Below are 27,247 nucleotides of genomic sequence, written 5' to 3'. Positions count from 1 at the left end.
TTTGCTAAGGTATGGAAGAGATGGTAGCAATGATGATACTTTACCCCAGAATTGACACCATATTCAGTGAAGAAAATAAAATCAAATTGCCTGATTCCATCAATATTAAGTTACAAAATAAAGGAAAAGGAATTTATTTATGGCTGTCTGAGTGCAATTGGAGTGTCAAATATAAACATTAGCAGAAGTCGCGTGCACTCAAACACTGTCCATGTTGCACACTGCTATTGGCTTCTTTACTAATAATATGGCAGAATGGATCTAATTTGGCTACTTAATCAGGATCTAGTTCACCATTAATAAACACATGTAAAGCTGCATCCAGTATTGTTAGGCGTTGATGGATGTGGAAATGATGATTTAAAGAGAGAGGAAGATAAAGCATTGTTTGTGAAGGGAGCCTTATAAAGGCTTTTCTACTTGTCCTTTTTTTATTGCTTAGTTAATGAGAAAGCTTTGTGCCATGGGTTCTTTCAGTGCAAAACTTTGCTAATGTCTTTGAAATTTGGACAAAATGTTTTCCAGTGGTGCAGTGAGAAATACAGTGTGTTGTCTGCATATCTTTTTCTGTGGTCAGCTATTTGAACAATTACTTGCAACATGCAGTTGGGAAAGGGACACATTTTCAAATTTTACTAAAGCTGAATAGATCATGGAAAAAGAATATTAGTAATTTCAACAACTATATTTTGTGCAGTATTTTTAGTGTAGTAAAAGGTTATAAGGTGCATCACAGGAATGTTGTAAAACAAAATTTGATACCACTCCACATAAGGAGATATTATTATAGGTGGTCAAAAGATGTGTAGTAAAGGAGAAGAGAGTTAGACCGATTTAAGGAGAGAATTCCAGACTTGGGCCGAGGCAACTGATGGTTTTATCAATAATGGTATGATAAAAATCAGGATGTACAAAAATCCAGAATTGAAGTAATATAGAGATTATAGAGATCAGAGATTGCATGGAATGAGGCCATGAGGAATTTGAAAGCAAGTATAAGAATTTTAAGATCAAGGTGTTACTTGACCAGACATCCATTAAGGTCAGTGAGCATGATGGGTTAACAGGGCTTGGTGTGAGTTAGGATATGGGCAGCTGAGTGCTGGATGAATTCAGGTCTCCTGGAAGAACAGGAGAAACAAGAGGCAAGTGACTTTGGACCAAAGCAGTACTGTGCACATTCACTATTGCCTTACCAGTTGAAGCACAAGTAAAGACCAGAGAGACAGCGGCATGCTTTAATCTGACTAATCTGACTTGAAGTCAAATTCCATTAGAAGCATGATAGTGCTATTGAGTGTGAAGGATGTTTTAATCCTTTCTCTTTAAGGTTGCAGCTCATTCTGGGAATGTTACTCTAATATCCTATAGAGAGGATACTCCATTGTGCCAAAAATGTCCAATCTTCTTCTCTTCCACCTCTCGCATCCCAATGTACACTTTGCCAGCCATAGAACATAGTTTGGGATGCTGGGCTGCATTTTCACTCCTAACTAGCTCCCTCTTGCTTCCACAATGGGTTTCCATTCTCTTTACTTTTGGAAAACACTACTTTTCCATGTCTCCATTCAGCTTTAGTAAAGGGCTAAAAATGTGTCCAACTACAGGCTGTGAACAATTATTGTGCTAGTGATATGATCACAAAAAACTGTATATAGTCAACACACTGAACTTCTCACTGTGCTGTGCCATTGATACAGAACTGAATTGAACTTAGGACCACAAAAATCTACCTGGATATCTTCACACTTGTTATGTGAATATTGCTGTATGAGATGATTTTCAAATATACCAGTTGTTAACATTATTGGTAGCAATTTGAGCATGTAACGTGTATTTTATTAAATGTTAGTTCTTGATTGAAACATTATTAGGGAACCCAATCTGGTGTTTACATATAGTCAATGAATTGCAAAGTAAAATCTGAATGTACAATAGTGTGATACTGATATTTACAATCACTTATCATCCAGGGGACCTCGATGTGTGGCTCGGTTCGACTTTGAAGGAGATCAGGCTGATGAACTCACTTTTTTTGAAGGGGATGTTATTGCGCTGAAGGAGTATGTGAGTGAGGAGTGGGCTCGAGGACAGCTGAAAGGCCGCTGTGGAATTTTCCCTCTAAATTTTGTAGAGATTGTTGAGGATATACCAACCTCTGAGCAGCAAGCTAAACAGAATTCACCTCTCTCTCCAGGTGAGCAAAATATATTTTTTTGAGTGACCGAGAACCGTGAAGTGTCATAAATCTTCAAAATATCTAATCAGAGCCAGTAAAGTTACAACGCACAAAGAAATCTTCAAAATGTAAATTCAGTCCTGTGAAGGACTTCCTGCCTTGGATTTGCAATCCCCAGCATAACTCTGTGAACTGATTAGCTGATTTCCTGCATTCGTATAGAGCTTTATTGTATGGTAGATAGTTCTACACTCACCTGCCCATCTGAAGTTGAAGATAATGATGAGACCTGGAAAGATGGGAGGTAGGACATAATGGTAGAAGAGAGAGGTTTCCAAGCTGCCTTGTGTTTTAATGAGACTCTGTTTCTTTAAAATTGCATTATCTCATGTGGGTGACATTTAACCATGAGTTTGGAGTCTAAAGTCTAGTTGCCAATAAAACTCACCTCCTTTATTTAATTTGCTTCTACCTTAACTTGAATATCATCATGAAAATAAAACTTAGGTTCCCATGTTTGAATTGAGAATGGTTGAGTGAAGGAGAATTAAAGGCTGCTGTCTCCCCATTGTTTCTTTAATTGTAAATCTATATCTGGGTCTCTCTGATGAGCTTCCATTAATGCTAGACCATGGTACAGCAGCAGGAGGCAAGAACAGTAGGACAAAATCTAACTGCTGGGAAGAAAACTTTGCATCTGTGCACCACTCCACCTAACCAAGGAATCCCTAATTGGTCTAACCAAACAGGTTGATTTAAGTAAAAGCACTCGAACCTAGGACCATCTTGCCATGCCAAACGGTGTAATTAGGGTTGCCAACTCTTGTTTAGACTTTTTCTTGGAGATCTGATCATCCAACAGCTGTTTGCAACTGTTGTTGCATGATTACCCCACATTTATAATGCAAGCTATGGAAGTAGGTTTTGCATACAATTTGTAAAACTTGATTGTAGTTTAAACTTGATCTATGATTCTAAAACTCAACTGTTGATTATACATGGGAGTAAATACTTGGGGTCCATCACCTGAGGTAATAAAATTGTCTTCCATAATCAGAGAAACGGTATTGTTAGTTTGTCAGGCTGTGTAATTGTGATGCTATGCTTAATTAGTTTCCTGACATTTACAGCTAAATTCATATTCTTGGTCATTACTTTAATAGTTAAGTGGTTGCCACACCACTTGAGAAAAGTAAAGTTATTGCAGATAAATTCTGATTGGCTAAATTTCTGTTTGGCTGAAGAAATGGTGTTGTGTGGTGTAAAGCAAACTCGTCCAACAGAAACTGAAGTTAGCATTTGTATTTTTTATCATTAAATAAAAGTGGTGAGATTAACAACCCACATTTCTAAAAGTGGAAAACGTTTCAGTAAATTGCCTCGAATTTCTATCCAACTGCTCTTTCAAACAATTTGGTAGTTTCTCCCACAAAAGCAGTCACTATAGCATCAGCAGTCACTAAGTTTTAACATTCAGATGTCACAACATTAAGATCTGACCTTTCCTAAACCCCTGCTAATTTACCCATGGAAACAATTAGTGATCTCTTGCAAAAATTCTATTTTCCTTCTACTTTCCAAAGTAAATTCAAATGCTCCTTTACAACTCTGATATTCTCTTTATTGAATAAATGTAACATTTTTCTATGGCATTGGACCATGTTTTGTTCTGAGCCACTCAGTTTGTTAGACTTTCACTTGACCATAAACTTTCTATGGGCTTGCGCTTGGCAAAGTCCAGTCATACAGCAAGCCAAAAAGCACCACTCCCAAGACAGGGCATCTGGGGTTTGTGTGAACAGTGCAAGCAATGGTGTATCTCTTTAAATAATCAGACTGAAGAATTGCGAAAAGCTAGCACTGAGTCTGAACCATGAGATGTCAATTATAATAGTGAATTCAATGTCAAGCCAGGTACAGAAAATGAAACGAGAGGGAAAAAAGATTGGATTAAGAGAGAAAAAGAGGAAGACAGGAAAACGTTTTGGGGAAAAAAAGTTTTTAAAAAAATCTCCAACAATGATTAAATTATGAAAGAATGAAACTCTTTTGATAATTTTAGTCCCTGTCCATGAAGTAAATGCAGCAACGTCATTCTTCTCGGTGTATTTGAATAGTGAGTCAGATAGTGAGTGTGTTTGGGGAGCATCTCGGGGAGCAGGGTAACTTGCACAGCAATTTCTGAATTTCCGCATGTTTGATCACCAGCTTTGCTGTCCAATTTTCACAAAAGTGCTGTTAGCTTCTTGTTCAGTAAGAAGTCTCACAACACCAGGTTAAAGTCCAACAGGTTTATTTGGTAGCAAATACCCCATAAGCTTTCGGAGCACTGCTCCTTCGTCAGATGGAGTGGATATCTGCTCTCATGCTTCTTGCTACACCAGAGGTTTGACTAAAATTTGAAACCTTTAGCTGCATCCCTGTTGGAATTGAATTTTAAACATTTAAGGGTGGGGTTTCCAATTTTGTCTGTCCAAACCCCAGTGTCAACGAGAATGGAGAATTTGGTCCTCCGCCAATCCTTCATTCATTGCAGTAGCACCAGAGAATCCCAGCTGAGGACATGGTCATTGGCATAACAACATAAGAAATAGGAGCAGGAGCAGGCCACCCAGCCCCTCGAGCCCGCCCCGCCACTCAACAAGACCATGGCCGATCTGAAGTGAATCAGCTCCACCTACCCGCCTGATCCCCATAACCCCCAATTCCCTTACCGATCATGAATCCATCTATCCGTGATTTAAACATATTCAACGAGGTAGCCTTCACCACTTCAGTGGGCAGAGAATTCCAGAGATTCGCCACCCTCTGAGAGAAGAAGTTCCTCCTCAACTCTGTCCTAAACTGACCCCCCTTTATTTTGAGGCTGTGCCCTCTAGTTCTAGCTTCCTTTCTAAGTGGGAAGAATCTCTCCACCTCTACCCTATCCAGCCCCTTCATTATCTTATAGGTCTCTATAAGATTCCCCCCTCAGCCTTCTAAATTCCAACGAGTACAAACCCAATCTGCTCAGTCTCTCCTCATAATCAACACCCCTCATCTCTGGTATCAACCTGGTGAACCTTCTCTGCACTCCCTCCAAGGCCAATATATCCTTCCGCAAATAAGGGGACCAATACTGCACACAGTATTCCAGCTGCGGCCTCACCAATGCCCTGTACAGATCATAGAATCATAGAATCCCTACAGTGCAGAAGGAGGCCATTCGGCCCATCGAGTCTGCACCGACCACAATCCCACCCAGGCCCTACCCCCATATATTTTACCCGCTAATCCCTCTAACCTACGCATCTCAGGAGTCTAAGGGGCAATTTTTAACCTGGCCAATCAACCTAACCCGCACATCTTTGGACTGTGGGAGGAAACCGGAGCACCCGGAGGAAACCCACGCAGACACGAGGAGAATGTGCAAACTCCACACAGACGGTGACCCGAACCGGGAATCGAACCCGGGACCCTGGAGCTGTGAAGCAGCAGTGCTAACCACTGTGCTACCGTGCCGCCCTATGCAGCAAGACATCTCTGCTTTTATATTCTATCGTAAGAAGTCTCACAACACCAGGTTAAAGTCCAACAGGTTTATTTGGTAGCAAATACCATAAGCTTTCGGAGCGTGCTGCTCCTTTATATTCTATCCCCCTTGCGATATAGGCCAACATCCCATTTGCCTTCTAGATCACCTGTTGCACCTGCAGACTGGGTTTTTGCGTCTCATGCACAAGGACCCCCAGGTCCCTTTGCACAGTAGCATGTTGCAATTTTTTTCCATTTAGATAATCCAATTTGCTATTATTTCCTCCAAAGTGAATAACCTCGCATTTGTCAACGTTATACTCCATCTGCCAGATCCTCGTCCACTCACTCAGCCTGTCCAAATCTCTCTGCAGACCTTCTACGCCCTCCACACAATTCACTTTTCCACTTATCTTTGTGTCATCTGCAAACTTTGTTACCCTACACTCAGTCCCCTCCTCCAGATCGTCTGTATAAATGGTAAATAGTTGAGGCCCCAGTACCGATCCCTGCGGCACGCCGCTAGTTACCATCTGCCAACCAGAAAAGCACCCATTTATTCCGACTCTCTGCTTCCTGTCGGACAGCCAATCCCCAATCCACGCTAACACCCTACCCCCAACTCCGTGTGACTCAATCTTCTTCAGCAACCTTTTGTGAGGCACCTTATCAAACACCTTTTGGAAATCCAAAAACACCGCATCCACCGGTTCCCCTCCATCAACCGCACTAGTCACATCTTTATAAAAATCCTACAAGTTCGTCAAGCATGACTTTCCCCTCATGAATCCATGCTGCGTCTGCTTAATCGAACCATTCTTATCCAGATGGCCTGCTATTTCTTCTTTAATGATGGATTCCAACATTTTCCCAACTACAGACGTTAAGCTAACCAGCCTGTAGTTACCCGCCTTTTGCCTATTTCCTTTTTTAAACAGCGGCTTAACATTAGCCGTTTTCCAATCCGCCGGCACTACCCCAGAATCCAACGAATTTTGATAAATAACCACTAATGCATCCGCTATTACCTCTGACATTTCTTTCAGTACCCTGGGATGCATTCCATCCGGGCCCGGGGACTTGTTCACCTTCAGTCCCATTAGTCTACCAAGCACTGTCTCCCTGGTAACATTAATTGTTAACATAAATACAATCATTTGTTAATATGTTAATCAATTAATTGTTAACATAAATACAATCATCAAATACAGACATAATGTCATTGGGCAGTCAAATGCATTGATTGCACATTTTTCTGAAATGCTGCCCATCATAATCAGAATTTATTAAGGATTAACTGTAATTCAGAATTATTGCCAAAATGTGACTCTCTGAACTGGCCAGTTTTGACATCAACTATCCTTAGTGAAACAGCAACCGAGTCACATTTCCATCTGTAAACTAGAACTTTAGGGCAGTTCCTTGAATCCTCATTGTTAACATGTCATTGAGTGTATATAGTACTTACCAACAGAGTAACTCTAGTTGATAATGGTGTGGTTTTATGGTTTGGAAACTCAAATTGGAAATATAAATCATTATTTAAAAACAAATGCATCTTTCCTCAGGTTCTGGCATATCAGCAGATGATAAAGCGGTTGATTCCTCCTCATACAGTCAGGTAGGACTACTTTTGTAGTGAGAATTTGGCCATCATGCATACAATGATATGCAAATATATGTGAATATCAGCAAGTCGTGCCCTCTCAACTTCCTCATGGTTACTAATTGAAGGTTATACATTTGCTACTGAAGTGTGAACATAAATTTATGCCACTAAAGTGTAACTAGCTTGATTTTTTTGCATCCTTTTTATAAATTCTGTATATTCAAAGGTTTATATTTGTCTAGTGTCTTATTTAGAACATGTTTTTACATTGCACATTGACAGTTATTAAATGTATGTACTTTATTTATTTTATGGAGAATACTTTATTTGTTTGCTGGGCTGATGGTGGCGGGTGCTGAAATACTTGTCCAAGCGAAGTCAGCCTGAGCCAGTCTTGCACATCTCAAAGCAGCTGCTAACAGTGCAGCATTGTCAGCATGAGGCCTCTCTGTCCACCCAAGGACTGACCTATGATGAAAGAGAGAGTTTAATTTACTATAACTAGACAAGGGAATGTTTGTATTGACCCGCTCCCGTTTGGTGACAAGTGAGCAATAGTGTACCAGTAGTTACCAGGACACCCAGATCCTTTAGCAACTCAGGGATTCCTGTTCTATCTACATTCAATTCCATTACTTTTTATGATAGATATTTCGTATTTACCCTAATCACTTCTTAATTAGTTTAACGTGTTTCTTTTTCTGCTGTTGCTGAAACAAACTGGTTTTCTGTGGACTCTCTAGGTTGGAAACACGAACTCTCAGTGGTGTGAAGCACTTTATGATTTCAAAGCAGAATCTGCTGATGATTTGCCATTTAACCGGGGGGATCGGATCCTCATCACAGAGCAGTTAGACTCTGAGTGGTGCAAGGGGAAACTGAATGGGCGTGAAGGGACATTCCCAACTGTGTTTGTTCAAATCTGCCCAGGTACCATCTCTGTGAAGCTAAGAACCCACAACACTGAAGTTGAAGAAATTGTCTTTTATCTATTTTTTTGTTCCTGGAATTTGTATATTTTTTAATGCAATATGCTTGTAACTTTGGAACCAAGATGTTGTTTTGAAAAATACTATGATGAGAAGCTAGGAGCTGCAGAGGAGTAGGGAGAATTAGGGGTTCACATACGTAAGTCACAAAAAGCTCGTGAACACATGCAAAAACTAAATTGCAAAGCTAATGAAAGGTTCAGTTTCATGTCAGGGTGACTGGAATTCAAATGCGTAGATGATTTGCTATAGTTAGATTAAGATCTAGTTAGACAGTATCTCAAGTACCAAGTCATTCTGGGTACCTGGTGGCCTTGGCAGGGGTGCAGCACAAATTTAGTCTATGCAACCTGTCCTCAAGCTCTTTTAGATCTGGCATCATACTGTTAGACTTAAATTGCCTTGAGTATAGAAGACTTGGGGGTATATAACTGAGGTATTTAAAATGATTAAAGAATTTGATAGAGTCAATGTCCTCTGGTGAGGAAATAGGGAACTCTACCCACCCTCCCCAAAAAGTTACTGAGGCGATATCAATTGAAAATTTCAAACCTGAGATAGATAGATCTTCATTAAAGTTATTAAAGGGTGTAGATCCAAGGCAGCTAAGTGGAGTTAGGATACAGATCAACCATTAAATTGTGGAAATGGTCAACTCATGTTCCATTTACCCCTTTGGATGCCCATTATTCGATGCCTGGTATAATTAAAATGATTGAATTCGGGAAAATCAACCAATGTGATGCGTGAGAATCAGACAAAAGGCCATCCTAAGAGTTGAAAGGGGCACAACCGCACTGACACGGATGGGCACACTGCCATTTTATGCTCAATTGAGTGTTGAATGTCATAGACGGGTCTTCCATCTGCCCTTAGACAGAAGTCCCACCTTGGAGAGCCGTCCGCCAATCTAATTAGCTGACAGCTCTCCAGTCCCTCCAGGTACAGCGCTCTGGTGGCCGGAAGAGTTACTTCAGCACTGTGTCTGAGCCTACGTCCCAGGCCTGTGCTTAAGGCTAGTGAGGAGAGTTAGGCTTCGTGTGGATGAGGGTGGGAGCTCCCAGGTCCCTGAGGAGAGGCTGCCCCGAATTTGAAGGGGCCTTCAAATTGAGAGAACTAGATGAAATTCTAATCCACATGCAGCATAAATCATATTTGTAGGCAGACTGAGCAATGTTATTTCACACATCGCTGATGAATTCCAGGAAATAGAGATGACCAAAACAATGGGCAGTAGAGACTGAGGATTGGGTATCAACAATGGTTGTATATTGTAGATAATATTCATATTGATGTGGAATTGTGGAGAATACCTCTACCTTCAATATTTTTATTCAACTCCATTTTTAATTCAGGAGAAGCAAGCACAGCAAAACCGCAGCCTTCAGGGAATAAAAGAGGAAAAGCCAAAGCACTGTATGACTTTGTTGGGGGGAATAAAGATGAGCTTGATTTAAAGGTATGTAATGTGGCATCCCATCTATTCAATTTTTGATTAGATTATAGAAACCTTTCGAAAGCCATTCAAAAAAACTTGACATTTTCCGTAATCTTTTTGATGAATTATAGATTGGCTTCTGATCGAGGTTAGAGAATCAACCTGTTAAGGTATGATAGTTGAGCATGGTCAATCCAAATAAAGAATCATCACATTTGCCACAAACACGACAAAAAGAAAATATTATAATGACCTATGTGATGATGGAATAAAAATCATTATCAAAAGTTGTTGTTCTTTGTTGAGAGAGATGGGAATGCCCTGATTTTCGATTGTATTTGCGATACTGCTGCACATACCCCAAGAACACAAATCTCCTTGCGCCATACAATAATATCTGGACCTCTGGTGCAATCCAGGCTGCAACACGAGATTAGATGATTTTTGTTTGTTTGTTAACACATTCTTCCATCTCAACACTAGGCAATAACACAGTCTTGCTGTGAATGCTGACCTGGTGTTCTGTTTTGGCAAGAATATGACTTGGCTGTTAAGAACGGTAGCACAGTGGTTAGCACTGCTGCTACACAGCGCCTGGGACCCAGATTCGATTCCCGGCTTGGGTCACTGTCTGCGTGGAGTTTGCACATTCTCCCTGTGTCTGCGTGGGTTTCCTCTGGGTGCTCCGGTTTTCTGCCACGTTCTGAAAGACATGCTGGTTAGGTGCATTAACCCGAACAGGCGCCGGACTGTGGCGACTAGAGGAATTTCACAGTAACTTCATTGCAGTGTTAATGTAAGCCTTGTGACTAATCAACTTAATTTAAAAAGCTTTTTACTTGCTAACCAATAGATTACTATTTATATTCTATGAATGGTTGACTGCATTTAGACTGGTCATCCAGAACACTTGACTCCTAACTTGTTAGGACTCCAGCATGTTGAATGTGGCAATGTTCCAACTCCACGCAAGTGTGTAATCATGCCTAGGAAGCTCTGACAAAAGGTTATTGATTTTTCCAGCATTTTCTGTTTTATTTCAGATTTCCAGCATTTGTTGTGTCATTGACACCTCTTTCTCTGTCTCCATAGATGCTGCCTGAACTGCTGAATATTTATAGCATTTTCTGTTTCTATATCAGATTTTCAACATTTTCTGTATTTTGCTTTTGTATTCAATTACCTTTCTCATTCAACTTTATACACAGCAAAAAATGTTCTCAAGGAATTAAAGTCACTTCACCTAAGGTCCTCCAGCTGAGGAGTAATAACTTGGGCTGTTTCTCAATATGTTTTCCTTATGGCCATTGTGAACCTTGACTCCTGTTGTCAAGTCCTCACTCAGTAGGAACGGAAATCTGCACAAAGAAACATATCGAAGGTTGGCACGATAGGGTACCAAAGAACTGGGTGTAGGAGAGGATTATGACTGGAAGAGCTTAAGGAGAGGGTGGGACATACTCATTGAGGGATGTAAAGATGGCAATATGAAATTCAATGCTTTGGGATCAGGAAGTTTATGGAGGTCAGTGAAAACGGGAGCAGTGGGCATATACAACTAGATATAGGGCAGGATACAGTCTGCCGTGCTGAGGTTTGGCAAACTGTAATTTATGGAGTGTGGGAGTGGATGCGGAAAATGGGAGGCCAACAAGATGTATGGTTAAGACTATCAGTGTCAATGATGGAGAAGTGGAAATGAACAATATTGCAGATGAGGCAATAAGTAGTCATGGTGACGGAGCATGGTGATTAATGGATAGCTAAGCTCAAGTTCACTAATATGAGCAGATCTAGCTGGAGTGTTAGTATGAGCTGATCTAACTGGATTACGATACTTCACTTATCTATTTCAAAACAGTGAAGATCCTGAATCAGAAATAATTCTCTTGGCCTTGGATTCATAAAGAAATGTTTTTACGTAGGAAAAACAACCATGAAGCCTTCAGTTTGTTTCCTATCCCTACATTAGGGCGGCACGGTAGCACAGTGGTTAGCACTGCTGCTTCACAGCTCCAGGGTCCCGGGTTCGATTCCCGGCTCGGGTCACTGTCTGTGTGGAGTTTGCACATTCTCCTCGTGTCTGCGTGGGTTTCCTCCGGGTGCTCCGGTTTCCTCCCACAGTCCAAAGATGTGCGGGTTAGGTTGATTGGCCAGGTTAAAATTGTCCCTGAGATGCGTAGTTAGAGGGATTAGCGGATAAATATGTGGGGGTAGGGCCTGGGTGGGATTGTGGTCGGTGCAGACTCGATGGGCCGAATGGCCTCCTTCTGCACTGTAGGGATTCTATGATTCTATGATCAGTACAACAGAAGGGAACTGGCCCATAAGGTCTCCAGATCTGTTTTTAAATTATTTTATCTTTGGTTGATGGAGTTTGATCAGCCCAGGATATTGCTGCAGGAGTTCTTCAGGACAGTGTCCTAGGCCCAGCTGCTTCATCAATGACCATCCATCCAATGTAAAGTCAGAAGTGGAGAAGCTGCCTGATTGTTACAATGTTCAGTTCCATTCACAACACCTCAGATAATGAAGCCTACATGCAGCAAAATCTGGATAGTGTTCAGGCTTGGGCTGATAAGTGGCAAGTAACATTCATGTAATACAAGGGTCAGGCAATGACAGGAGAATCTCCCCCTGACATTCAATGACACTACCTTCACTGAAGCTCCAAACATCATCCCAGGGTCATCAGAATCCTAAATGGACCAGCCAAATATAAATGTGGCTACAAGAGTAGGTCAGAGGTTGGGAACTCTGCACCAAATAACTCCCTCCTGACTCCCCAAAGTCTGTCTGCCATCTTCAAGATACTAACCCTTGATGAAATACTCTCCAATTTCCCGGATGAGTGCAGCTCCAACACAACTTGAGAAACATGATATCATCCAGGACAAAGCAGCCCATATAATTGGAACACCATCCACCAGCTTGTATTTAATCCTCAGCCACTTTGGCAGCAGTGTGTACCATCTACAAGATGCAGTGCAGCAATTTGCCAAGGCTGCTTCAGCCAACTCTTGCCTCTACTACCTGAAAGAACAAGTGCAGCACGTACATGGGAACATCATCACTTGCAAGTTCTCCTTCAAGTAACAGACCATCCTGCCTCAGAAATGTATTGTTATTCTACGTTGCTGCGTTACAACCCTAGAACATCCCTAACAGCACCATGGGTATCTACATCGCTGCAAGGATTCAGGGAGGTGCTTCACCACCATCTTACTTGTGGAATCCTTAATCTTAACTTTTCTGAGTAATAAAGTTTTGTGATAAACATTTCAGAAAAAAATAATATATTCCAATTTTATGTCAAACTTGACTTATTGTTTTTGGAAAGAAGCAATCAAGGGCAATTAGAGATGAGTAATAAACGCTGGCCCTGCCACCAACACTTGCATATCGTGAATGAATTTAAAAAATACTTCCGGAAATAAAGCAACATTAAGTAAATAACAGTCTTGCCAAAAATAACTTTCTTTCAAGATTGACTGACTATATGACAGCAATGCAAGCTTGGGGGCATAATTAACTTGCAGCAGCATTCCTAACGGTATAAATATTAACCAAAATCTGCAACTTTTTCTCCCCAAGGTTGGAGATGTGATAACCATATTCGAATCCAGAGATGCTGACTGGCTGAAAGGAGAACTGCAGGGGAAAGAGGGAATGTTCCCCAGGAACTTTGTCCAGATTCTTCAAGACCCATTGTGAAATTCCTCTTACTTGGGGCTGAGGAAGAGTGTGGAGCTGAATTGAACGTTATCAATCATTAGTATGCCCCAAGGCACATCAAATATATGGACTACGTCGATCATGACAAACTGAAACAGATTTAGTTGCTTTTGGAGAACAAATTGATCAGAGTTCCATTATCTGTGAACTGAGACACATGGCAGTCACCTGGGAGCAGTAGGTGGGTTAGTGGTCAGGGTTCATACTTTGACTAAATAAACTACAGATTATAATTTTGCTGTAAGACATTTATATGTTAGTGTTAAAATACAGATTCCAGTATTGAATCAGAAACCAAGTCAAGACGTTATAATTACAATTTTAAAGAAATCCATTGATGCCTGCATGAGCTGGTACTGACATCAGAAGGGCTGGTTTTCCCATTCTTGCTGTCATCTTTTAACTTGCATACAAATTGCAAAAACATTTTAATGTAATCTCAATAAATAATGCATAATTACATGGCATACCTTTTTGATTGCATTGTTTTTGAAGGGAACATGTTTTTTAAATAAACTTTTTAAGATCAGAGCTTCATCATACTGCTGTAGTATTATTGTTCAGCAATAACTGGGCATTGGCAGTGACACATTATTCTCATGTGGATTCCTCACTAGTAATATTTCTAAGTACCATAGCTTTGTGATAAACTTTTCAATAAAAAGTATTTATTTCATTTTATGTAGAACTTTTTGTAAAAAATCAATTTAAACCTCAGAACTCAATATTTCGGGAAACTGTCTGAAGAACATAAGAAATAGGAGCAGGAGTAGGCCATCTAGCCCCTCAGGCCTGCTCCGCCATTCAATAAGATCATGGCTGATCTGATAGTGGGTTCAGTTCCACTTACTTGTCCGCTCCCCATAACCCTTAATTCCCTTAATGGTTAAAAATCTATCTATCTGTGACTTAAACACATTTAACGAGGTAGCCTCTACTGCTTCATTGGGCAGAGAATTCCAAAGATTCACTACCCTTTGGGAGAAGAAGTTCCTCCTCAACTCTGTTCTAAATTGACTTGCCTGTATTTTGAGGCTATGCCCCCTAGTTCTTGTTTCCATTGTAAGTGGAAATAACCTCGCTGCTTCTACCCTGTCTAGCCCTTTCATTATCTTATATCTCTCTATAAGATCTCCCCTCAACCTTCTAAACTCCAATGAGTACAGGCCCAGTCTACTCCATCTCTCCTCATAAGCTAACCCCCTCATCTCCAGAATCAACCTGGTGAACCTTCTCTGTACTCCCTCCAAAGCTAATATATCCTTTCTTAAATAAGGGGACCAAAATTGTACACAGTACTCTAGGTGCGGCCTCACCAGTACCCTGTACAGTTGCAGCATGACCTCCCTGCTTTTATACTCCATCCCCTTCGCGATAAATGCCAACATTCCATTTGCCTTCTTGATCACCTGCTGCACCTGCAAACTGAGTTTTTGTGATTCATGCACAAGGACCCCCAGGTCCCTCTGCACAGTAGCATGTTGTAATTTTTCACCATTTAAATAATAGTCCATTTTACTATTATTCTTCCAAAGTGGAAGAATAATTCCAAACTTATTCCAAGAAGAAATATTCCAAACTTACCAATGTTATACTCCATCTGCCAGATCCTTGCCCACTCACTTAGCCTATCCAAGTCTCTCTGCAGACTCTCTGTGTCCTCCACACAATTTGCTTTCCCACTCATCTTTGTGTCATCCGCAAACTTTGTTACCCTACACTCGGTCCCCTCCTCCAGATTGTCTGTGTATATGGTAAATAGTTGAGGCCCCAGCACCGATCCCTGCGGCACGCCACGAGTCACTGCCAACCGGAAAAGCACCCATTTATTCCGACTCTCTGCTTTCTGTTAGATACAGTTAGAAGTCTCACAACACCAGGTTAAAGTCCAACAGGTTTATTTGGTAGCAAATACCATAAGCTTTCGGAGCACTGCTCCTTCGTCAGATGGAGTGGAAATGTGCTCTCAAACAGTGCACAGACACAGAAATCAAGTTACAGAATACTAATGAGAATGCAAATCTCTACAGCCAGCCAGGTCTTAAAGGGACAGACAATGTGGGTGGAGGGAGCATTCAACACAGGTTAAAGAGATGTGTATTGTCTCCAGAGTTAGATAGCCAATCCTCAATCTGCGCTAACACTTTATCCCCAACTCCGTGTACCTTTATCTTATGCAGCAACCTTTTGTGAGGCACCTTATCGAATGCCTTCTGGAAATCTAAATACACCACATCCACCGGTTCCCCTTTGTCAACCGCACTCGTTATATCCTCAAAGAATTCCAGTAAATTAGTCAAACATGACTTTCCCTTCATGAATCCATGCTGTGTCTGCTTGATTGAACCATTCTTTCCCATGTGTCTTGAATGATTGAACTTGGCAAATCAACTTATGTAAAGCGCAGTATTATTGCGTAGTATGCTAAACGATCGAGTATTTTAGCTCATAATACAAAACTAAAAATTCAACCTGCTAGCAGCAGAGTGAAAGTTGACTTTAGCAGCATATATTGCCATCTGGTGGTCAAGACCCTTAATTACCAATTTCCCCTGTAACATTACTACAAATGTGTTTGAAATCCTATCAATTCCAGTTTTGGATGGAATACACTAGCAATATTCACTCCAGAGAAAGTACTTTTCAAAAGCTCTTTGACAGTAAACTAATGATTAAGGTGAGCACATGTGGAGCTAGGGGACAAACAGTAGAATGAATAGCATGCTGGTCGAAACCAAAAAGAGTAAGGATTGAAGTTAGTTGCTCAGCCAGATAAAAGATGGTTAATGGAACCACTGTTGTTAACCATTTATCATAATTTGGACTCTGAATCAGAAGTAAAATTTCAAAAATTTGCAGGTGACACCAAATTGAGAGGTGTAGGAAATATAGAGGACTGCAACAAAATAGAGGAAGACAATATATTGACGAACAGGCATGTAATTCGCAAATTAACTTCGACACAGGTAAGTGTGAGGTGGTATATTTTAGAAGGAAGAATAAGGATACATATTTGGAAAATGGGTCTGAGTAGAGGGGCAAAGGAAACTGGCAATGAAGATACACAAAGGACGAGAAGTAGTGATAGGTTATTATCCATGGAAAGCCATGGGATGCCAAAAATAGCTTCTTTTGCCCACTTACCTGAATTCAAAAGTTTCAATCCAACTCCCAATGGGAGCAGCAGCCTTTGGTCTTCAGCAATACAGTCTCCACAGTGCAGCGCAGGAGGACTCTAACTCCTCTGACAGGGCCAGCTTGGGAGCGCCCATTACGGTCTAGTTTGGAAAGAGCATTTTTGTATTGAAGACGAGATCAAAAGCATTTCCAGCTATTATAAAGGTATGTTGAAGCTTTATTTTTTTTTGCTTTTTCTTTTAAATAGTTAATGTTGTTGTTGTTATTGGCTCATTTAGAAACATAAATGGCCTACTCCAATCAAAGCTGGAGTAGGCCATTCGGCCCTTTGAGCCTGCTCCGCTATTCATTATAATCATGGCTGATCATCAACCTCAATATCCTGATTCTGCCGTTTGATCCCTTTAGCCCCAAGAACTTGAAATCTCTCAATGTTTTGACCTCAACTACTTGCTGAGATAGTGAATTCCATAAATTCCCCACTCTCTGGGTGAAGAAATTTCTCCTCACCTCAGCCCTAAAAGTTTTACCCCTTATCCTCAAACTATGACGACCCCCCCCCCCCCCCCCTCTAGTTCTGGACACTCCCATCACTGGGAACATTCTTTCTGAATCTACCTGTCTAACCCTGTTAGAATTTTATAAGTTTCTATGAGATCCCCTCTCACTCTTCTAACCTCTAATGAATATAATCCTAACCAATTTAGACTGTCTTCGTATGACAGATCTGCCATCCCAGCAATCAGCCTGGTAAACCCTCATTGCACTCCCTCTGTAGCAAGGACATCCTTCCTCAGATAAGGACATCAAAACGGCACACAATACTCCAGGTGTAGCCTTTATAAATGCCCTATACAATTGCAGTAAAACATCCTTATTCCTATACCCAAATCCTCACTATGAAGGTCAACATACCTTCTGCCTTATTTACTGCCTGCTGTACCTGCGCATTTATTTTCAGCGACTGATGCACGAGAACTCCAAGGTCTCATGGGTATCCACCTCTCAATTTACAGCCATTCAAATAATATTTTCTTTTATTCATAGACATGGGCGTCACTGGCCCATTCCTAGATGCCCTTGGAGGGCAGTTGAGAGTCAACCATATGGCTGTGGCTCTAGAGTCACATGTAGGCCAGGTAAGGATGACAGATCTCCTTCCCTAAAGGACATTAGTGAACCAGATGGGTTTTTCCAACATCGGCAATGGTTTCATGATCATCAGTAGATTCTTCATTCCAGATTATTGTTACCGCAGTGGATAACCTCACATTTATCTGCATTATACTGCATCTGCCATGCATATGCCTACACACCCTGTCCAAATCACGCTGAAGCATCTCTGCTTTCTCCTCATACCTCACCCTCCCACCCAACTTTGTATCATCTGTAAATTTGGAGATAACACATTTAGTTCCCTCTTCCAAATCATTAAGATATAATGCGAACTAGTCATTCCTTGCCAGTCAGAAAAAGACCCATTTATGCCAACCCTTTGCTTCCTAGCTGCTAACCAGCTTTAAAGTGTAACTTTTATTTTTGATTGAAGCTGAGTAATATGTATAAATAAATATAGATTTTGTTATTTGTTTTAAATCTGTGAAACTCCTATTTAAATCTGCATTATATTATTATATAACTGTGTGGCAATGCTTATAAGTGTTTGTATGTTTCAATTTAGAATGTGGAAACTGAAAATGTAATTGGGAAGAAGAGAGGTCAGAACTCCTGGGCCTCTGATTTGGATACTTTATTGCGTGAGGTTAAGGAAAGCAGCGTTCATGTTTTGGGCCGTGGAAAATCTAAATGTCTTTATCATTAGTATTCTTTTATCTTACTTCATTTATAGTTCTCATATTTAACTTCTGTTTTGATGTTTCAATAAAGCATTCGTACAATTTCATATTTAAATGTTTTATTTTAATGTTTCAACAAAGCCAAATTTTGTAAAGCTTAGTGGAAAACATTTAACAAAAATGTTATAATTACATGTTACCATTTAACTAAACATTTTATGTAAGCAGCTGCACTAAGATGCATATTTTCGAATTTCTTGCAATAAAATACATTTTCTCAAACACAATGATCAGTAAAATATTTTTATACACAAGCACAACAGTTCTGATATCTCTGTAAACAAGGAGGAGAGGGATATAGGGAGGGGGAGAGGGAGGGAAAGGTTTGGACATGAAAATTGTACATCTTACATGTAGCCTGACTCTGCTGCACCAGTCAGTGCCTCAAAAAAAACTTCAGTGATTTTAGGAAGCCAAGCTAAAAGTATGTACCAGCAGTGGTGGAACGTGACTCCAGGACTGGGATTTTCCGGCTATTCACACCAGTGGGATTCTCGGGTCCTACTGCAGTGAAGAGATTTGGCTTAGTGCCAAATTCCCAGTCCTCACTTGCAGCAGCGGTGGGGCATGAATGACTGGAAAATTCTGGCCCAAGTTTTCAATCTGCACTGGGTTCGGTAATGCCTATCAGAGAGGAGTTCACTTCAGCTTACAGGAGAATTGCATATGTCATCTTAAGGAACACTTTTTTCCTAAAGCATTTGAAATAGCCAAGTTGCAGACTTCCCATTGTAATGCGAATTTCACCAACAGCTTCGAAGGATCAACATTGCATCAGGGAGACTCTTAAAATTGGGATAAAACGCTGCTTAAAATACATAGCAAAATCCAAATGGACTTTAGCTGAAACTTATTACAGACACTACAAATTCACTTTGTTATCCATGAATGTACTTTTTACTGGAATTAATATCTTTTAAAAACATTTACAAAAAATATAACCTACCTAAAGAATGCTTGCTGCCTCTACTTGCTGCAGCTAGACCAACGTGTACAAATAAATAAGTGTAAATACTTGCCTATCATTGGGGCAAGTAAAGGAAGTTAGGGAGAGACCTCTCCATGCGTCAGGACTTCCGTATTGTCCCGATGTGCATGTGCGTGCAGCACACAATCGGTGTAAGTTGCGATTTGGGCCAGAAGTTATGGGCCAAGGTCATTAAAAAAGCAAACAAAATACTCCGATTCATTTCCAGAGCAATGAAATTAAAATACAGATTGGTTATGTTAAACTTGTATAGAACCTTGATTAGATCACACTTGGGCTTTTGTGAATAGTTATGGTGTTCATTTATTAAAAATATAAACAGGTTTAACAGAATAATATCAGAACTGATGCAGTGCAGGAAAAATTACACAAGCTTGATCTCTTTTCTCAAGAAAAGAGAAGACTGAGAAGTGACCTTATAAAGGACTTCAAGATTGTGAAAGGGTTTCATAGGGTATAGTAGGGAATGGTGGAAGCATAAATATAAGGGGAGAATGATTCAAGTGAAGAACGTACAATCCTAAGGTGTAGTTGAGGTAATTAGCATAGATGCATTTAAGAGGAAGATAGGTATGTTAATGGAGTTTGAAGTAGGTGGGAGCAGGCCTATATGGAGCATATGCACCAAAAGTCTTCTATGTTGTCAATGTTATGTAAATAGTTCTTTCCTAAATTTAAGAATATTCTGTGCTTTTGTTTACCTTCACTGATTCTCCAAATGGTTTTCAACATGGAAAGGGATACTTAATCATCAACTGAGGGAGGAAGGTAGATGTTAATCAGAAGGTGGTTTCATCCTGACTGTTTACTACTGTCCCATTGGTACAATGTACTTGCTACCTGTGAGAGAAAGAATTAAAAGCTGTCAGAAGGGCAAGCAGAAAACTAATTATGACATCTTGGAGCAGGAAGTTGTCCAAAGTGGGAAGTAGGAAGGGAAGCATAATGCAGCAATTGTAGAAGATACTACTTGTACATCTATGACTGTGTGGTCAAATTCCCCTCCAATTCGATTTTCAAGTTTGCTGACGACACCACCGTAGTGGGTCGGATCTCACAATGATGAGACAGAGTACAGTAATGAGATAGAGGAACTGGTGTGGCAACAATAATCTCTCTCTCAATGTCAACAAAATGAAGGAGATTGTCATCGACTTCAGAGAGCGTAAAGGAGAACATGCCCCTATCTACATCAATGGGGACGAAGTAGAAAGGGTCGAGAGCTTCAAGTGTTTAGTCCAGATCACCACTAACCTGTCCTGGTCCCCCCATGCCGACACTATACTTAAGAAAGCCCACCAACGCCTCTACTTTCTCAAAAGACTAAGGAAATTTGGCATTTCAGCTATGACTCTCACCAACTTTTATAGATGCACCATAGAAAGCACTCTTTCTGGTTGTATCACAGCTTGGTATGCCCAAGACCGCAAGGAATTACAGAAGGTTGTGAATGTAGCCCAATCCATTATGCAAACCAGCCCATTAACTCTATCTACACTTCCCGCTGCCTTGGCAAAGCAGCCAGCATAATTCAGGACCCCACGCACCCTGGGCATTCTTCTTTCGGGAAAAAGATATAAAAGTCTGAGGTCACGTACCGACCGCTTCTTCCCTGCTGCTGTCAGACGTTTGAATGGACTTACCTTGCATTAAGTTGATCTTTCTCTGCACCCTAGCTACGACTGTAACACTACATTCTGCACACTCTCGTTTCCTTCTCTTTGAATGGTATGTTTTTGTCTGTGTAATGTGCAAGAAACAATACTTTTCACTATGTTAATACATGTGACATCTTGGTCTCGTTTAAAAGGATATGGGGGGGATGGGTGGGGTGGGGTGGAGGGGGGGTGGTGGGGTGAGGGTGGATGGGGGTGTGGGGGGGTGGTGGGGTGAGGGTGGAGGGGGGTTGGGGTGGGGGGGGTGGGGTGGGGGGGGGTGTGGGGTGGGGTGCAGGTGTTATGGTCCATGTCAGAATCAACAACATAAAGAACAAAGAAAATTACAGCACAGGAACAGGCCCTTCAGCCCTCCAAGCCTGCACCGACCATGCAGCCCGACTTAACTAAAACCCCCTCCCCATCCGGGGACTATATCCCTCTATTCCCATCTCATTCATGTACTTGTCAAGATGCCCCTTAAAAGTCACTACCATATCCGTTTCCACTACCTCCCCGGCAACAAGTTCCAGGCACCCACCACTCTCTGTGTAAAACATCTGCCTCGTACATCTCTTTTAAACCTTGCCCCTCGCACCTTAAACCTATGCCCCCTAGTAATTGACTCTTCTACCCTGGGAAAAAACTTCTGACTATCCACTCTGTCCATGCCTCTCATAATCTTGTAGACTTCTATCAGGTCTCCCCTCAACCTCTGTCGCTCCAGTGAGAACAAACCAAGTTTCTCCAACCTCTCCTCATAGCTAATGCCCTCCATACCAGGCAACATCCTGCTAAATCCTTTCTGTACCCTCTCCAAAGCCTCCACATCCTTTGGGTAGTGTGGCGATCAGAATTGAACACTATATTCCAAGTGCGGCCTAAGTAAGGTTCTATAAAGCTGCAACATGACTTGCCAATTTTTCAACTCAATACCCCGACCGATGAAGGCAGGCATACCATATGCCTTCTTGACTACCTTCTCCACCTGCATTGCCACTTTCAGTGACTTGTGTACCTGTACACCCAGATCCCTTTGCCTATCAATACTCCTAAGGGTTCTGCCATTTACTGTATATTTCCTATCTGAGTTAGACCTTCCAAAATGCATTACCTCACATTTGTCCGGATTAAACTCCATCTGCCATCTCTCTGCTCAAGTCTCCAACTGATCTATATCCTGCTGTATCCTCTAATGGTCCTCATCGCTATCGCAAATCCACCAACCTTTGTGTCGTCCGCAAACTTACTCATCAATCCAGTTACATTTTCCTCCAAATCATTTATATATATTACAAACAGCAAAGGTCCCAGCACTGATCCCTGAGGAACACCACTTGTCACAGCCCTCCATTCAGAAACGCACCCTTCCACTGCTACTCTCTGTCTTCTTTGAAGATGATGTGGAGATGCCGGCGTTGGACTGGGGTAAACACAGTAAGAAGTTTAACAACACCAGGTTAAAGTCCAACAGGTTTATCTGGTAGCAAAAGCCACACAAGCCTGGCTAAGATAGCCAAGTTCCGCACACACGAGGACGGCCTCAACCGGGATATTGGGTTCATGTCACACTATTTGTAACCCCCACAGTTGCCTGGACCTGCAGAGTTTCACTGGCTGTCTTGTCTGGAGACAATACACATCTTTTTCGCCTGTCTTGATGCTCTCTCCACTCACGTTGTTTTGTTTCTTAAAGACTTGATTAGTTGTAAGTATTTGCGTTCCAACCATTATTCATGTAAATTGAGTTAGTGTCTTTATATGCCCTGTTTGTGAACAGAATTCCCACTCACCTGAAGAAGGGGCTTGGAGCTCCGAAAGCTTGTGTGGCTTTTGCTACCAAATAAACCTGTTGGACTTTAACCTGGTGTTGTTAAACTTCTTTCTTTGAACATGCCAGTTTTGTATCCACCTTGCCAGCTCGCCTCTGATTCCATGCGACTTCACCTTCTGCACCAGTCTGCCATGACGGACCTGTCAAAGGCCTTACTGAAGTCCGTGTAGACAACATCCACTGCCCTACCCTCATCAATCATCTTCGTTAGTTCCTCGAAAAACTCGATCAAGTTCGTGAGACATGACCTCCTCGTCACAAAAAGGAAGAGTGAGCCCTATTTGCAGAATACCAGAAGCTGAACCAAACAAAAAAACTTCAAAGGTTGTAATTTCTGGATTATTAAGCAAAACGTGAGCAAATTGGAATAGAAATCAGCAGCTTAGGAAGGTGAACATGTGGTTAGAGTATGACATCAGTACGAGGGCAGAAAGGAAATCTATGGGCTGCACCTAAACCAAGCTGGGGCCAGGACTGTCATCGAAAGATTAGATCACAAAGATTGTGAACAAATAAGTGAGGATCACAGTTCAGATGAATTAGCATATGTAATAGAGTAACAGTCAGAAAAGTGAAAGCTAGAAAACTAAAGAACATATGAGTAAACCATTAGACAAGAAGGACAGGTTAGAATGTGGCCCAAAGAAACTTTTCTTTTATAAAAGCACAGAGTTTAAGGAACAAATTGAATGAATTGCAAATTGCAACTTGGAGGATACAACATGATTGCATTATTGAGACATGGGTGTGAGATGGTCAGGATAGGAACTAAATATCCTGGATTAAAAGATCTACAAGAAAGATAGGGAGACTTTATTCATAGAATTAAGAAATAGAAAAGGATTTAACTCTGTTGGGAGTTGTGTACAATATAGGGCCCATGATAATAGCCGTAGATAATACAAATCCAGGATTAGACAATTATGTAGCAAAGGCAGAGTGGTTTTAGTAGGGGATTTTAACTTTTATGTAGATTGAGATAAATAGACTAGCAGATAGAAACATAAATATAAGGAGAGAGTGATTCAAGTAAAGAACTTGCTAACCCAAGGAGTAGTTGATGTAATTAGCATAGATGCATTTAAGAGGAAGATGGGTATGTTAATGGGATTAGGAGAGTGGGAGCAGGCCTATATGGAGCAGATGCACCACAGTGGACATGCTGAGACAAAGGTCTTCTATGCTGTCAGTTATGTAAATAGTTTGTAGCATTTCCCAAATTTAAGAACATTCTATGTTTTTGTTTACCTTGAAGTGGTTGAGACAGGGACATTGACAACATTTGGACATACACATGGATAGGAAAGGTTTAGAGGGATATGGGCCAAATGCAGGCAAATGGGGTTAGCTTAGATGGGCTTTTTGGTCAGCATGGACCAGTTTGGGCCAAAGGGCTGTCTTCATGCTGTTGATTCTATGATTCATTAATTCTCCCAAATGATGTTCAACAAGGAAAAGGGATACTTAGCCATCAACTGAGGGAGGAAGGTAGATGTTAATCAGAAGGCTGTTTCATCCTGACTGTTTACCACTGTCCCATAGCAACAATATACTGCAACTTGTTTCCTGTGTCTGAAATAGTTTTCTGCAACAATATATCCTAGAAGCATACGTGAGCAGGCCATTCATAATTTAGTAATGAGCTAGATTGAGTTAACAGCTTGAGTACGTGAATATTTAATGGCAATCATGTCGTTAGACAGGAGGTCTTATGGCGCACTGGATGGTGTCCCTACCTCTGAGCCAGATGCTCTGGGTTCAAGTACCACTCCAGGAGTTGATGGAAAATGCATTTATAATGTGACCGAACATGGTGACTGTCAACTAGTAAACCCTTCCAATACACCTGTGGCAGGCAGTAAGGGCGGGAGTTTCCTGGTCAGCCATTTGCAGAAGTTAATGATGGTGATGGTGGCGTAGCAGTAATGTCACTAGAGTATTTATACTGAGATTTAGACTGATGCCCAGGGACAAGGGTCAAATCCCACCCCAACAGTTGATGGGGTTTAAATTCAATTAATTGAAAGCTAGTCTCAGTAATGATGACCATGAAACCATTGTCGATCACTGTAAAAACCCATTTGGTTTGCTAATGTCCTTTATGGAAGGACGTCTGCTGTCCTTATCTGGTCAGGCCTACGTGTGACTCCAGACTGCTTAAAAATTCTCAAAAGGAATGAAACTGGACAGACCACAGTAGGCACCAGAAATGACAACGCCAAACTCGACCCTGCTTCTAGTCTCATGGATTAGTGAAGCAACAGCTTGATATAGTCATACTCTCAGAATCCTACCTTAAAGACAACATTTCAGATGCCACAACACCAGCCCAAGGCATGTCCTGTCCCATCAGAGTTTCTTCCTCTGTTACCATGGCCTGGATAGTTCCTTGGTATATACATATGCAAAGTACCATTCAATACCTCAGTCATGTCCCGCCTCCCTATGTAAATTCCCATATTTGGTCCCTAATAGCCTTACTCCTCCTTCTACCATCATTTGACTATTTATTTACCTATAGAAAACTTTGGGATTCACTTTATGTTGGCTGCCTGTCTTTTCTCCTAATCCCTCTTCACTTCTCTAATGTGCCTCGTAACCTCTCCTCTGAACCTTCTGTATTCAGCCTGGTTCTCAATTGTATTTCTCTCTGACACCTGCAGAGCTAAGTGTGTCAATGTTCCGAGCATGGCTTGTGAGAGAGCATTTCAAAGACCAGTTGAGAGTCAATAACATTACTGTATGTTTAAGGTTATATATAGACCAGACTGGGTACAGTCAGTATGTTTTATTTCCTAAGGGATATTAGTGAACCAGATGGGTTTGCATGTTAAGCTTGGAATATCATGATCACTATTACTGATATTAACTTTTTATTCCAGATTTATTTAACTAACTGAATATTTATTTCCCAGCTGCTGGTGCAATTTGACATTGAGCCCGATTTTACCAAAACTTCGCGCCCATTTTCGGGCGCGAAATCATGGTAAAGTTGGGCGTCGGGCCTATACTGCGATCTGCACCCGATTCCGAGCAGATCGCGGCTTTACCGACACCCGATTCGTGCGTGGGTCTGGCCCGCGCCCGAATCAGGCGGCCCGACGATTTAAATGCATTTGCATGCATTTAAATCGACTTAATGAACCTCGTGCCCAACTCTACCGCCAAATCCCACTTTACCGTCTTCTGGTCTGATGAGGATCCGCGTTCTAATCCACCTGCCGAATAAAAATCCGAAGTCGCCGCTGCAGCCTCCGAAGAGCGGGGTCAGAGACTGCAACGGCTCTCTGATCCAGCTCCTCCTCTGAGGGGGGGGGAGGAGGAGAGGGGGTGTGACATATCATCCTCTTGGGGGAGGGGGGGGGGCGCTGCCACACTGCGGCTGATCGGTGGGGAGGGAGGGGACAGGAAATGTACAAGAAGCCAGAATTAAAGTAGAGAAGGTATCTCAGAGCGTTGTGGGCTGAAAGACATTACATAGATCAGGACTGGTGCGAAAACATTAGAACACTGATGAGAAATTTTAAGTCAAGATGTTACCGGTAGGTCAGCAAATTCAGGGCAGATAGGTGAAGGGCATTTGCTGCGAGTTTATGTGCAACAGAGACCTCGAGGACGATTCTCCCCCAAAAATTCAAAGTGTCGAATTTGTGTACAAACTAGAATAAATCATGCTGGTGTTTTCAGCGGGAGTTTCAAAATGAATCTCCCATACTCTGCACTGTAGAGTGTACTAGCATGAATCCTGTTGAAAATCATGCGATGGGGCTTATTCCCTCTGGAGAGGCTGGCAGCAAAGCGCTGAGCGGGTCACTGCACATGTGCCGATCTATCATTGCTGAGATCAGCACATAGTAGCCCTGCACTGCCCACATCCCAATTGCAGGCCAGCCCTGCGACCCCCCCCGTATCACCGGCTATGCAAACCACCCCTCCCCCCCACAGCCCAATTGCTGACCCCCAGATATGTCTGGGCCAACACTGATCTCTCCCCCACCCCCCGCAGCACCAATCCCCCATCTGCCACGCAGTCCGAACACAACCAGCAGGCAGAATCCCCCCCACCCCAATACCCAGCCCCAATCGCTGGCCTCCCTCTGTCACACGGCCATATGGTCACGGGCATTCGGCATCTGATATTCAGGTAAGCGTTCTCCAAGACAGCCTTCACGACACACGACGGCGCAGAGTCGCTGAGCAGAAACTGATAGCCAAGTTCCGCACACATGAGGACGGCCTCAACCGGGATATTGGGTTCATGTCACACTATCTGTAATCCCCACAGCTTGCCTGGACCTGCAGAGTCTCACTGG

The 27,247-nt window shown here is 41.8% G+C and overlaps 1 protein-coding gene across 2 annotated transcripts in view; it reads left to right on the top strand.

Moving 5' to 3' along the window:
* The window catches only part of sh3d19 (SH3 domain containing 19), a 155,399-nt gene extending 141,430 nt beyond the window's left edge, over positions 1 to 13,969 (top strand). For both annotated transcript variants that reach the window (XM_078212491.1, XM_078212482.1), the window contains 5 exons: positions 1,974 to 2,197; positions 7,261 to 7,313; positions 8,045 to 8,231; positions 9,646 to 9,749; positions 13,323 to 13,969. In XM_078212491.1, coding sequence (XP_078068617.1) covers positions 1,974 to 2,197; positions 7,261 to 7,313; positions 8,045 to 8,231; positions 9,646 to 9,749; positions 13,323 to 13,442 — 688 coding nt within the window. In that variant the 3' untranslated portion in view covers positions 13,443 to 13,969. The remainder of the gene's footprint in view (positions 1 to 1,973; positions 2,198 to 7,260; positions 7,314 to 8,044; positions 8,232 to 9,645; positions 9,750 to 13,322) is intronic.
* Positions 13,970 to 27,247: the final 13,278 nt, after the last annotated feature.

The sequence above is a fragment of the Mustelus asterias genome, chromosome 1, assembly GCF_964213995.1.
Source record: "Mustelus asterias chromosome 1, sMusAst1.hap1.1, whole genome shotgun sequence".
Taxonomy (NCBI): domain Eukaryota; kingdom Metazoa; phylum Chordata; class Chondrichthyes; order Carcharhiniformes; family Triakidae; genus Mustelus; species Mustelus asterias.
Note: the sequence above shows the minus strand (reverse complement) of the source record. Positions and strands in the feature narration are given on the sequence as shown.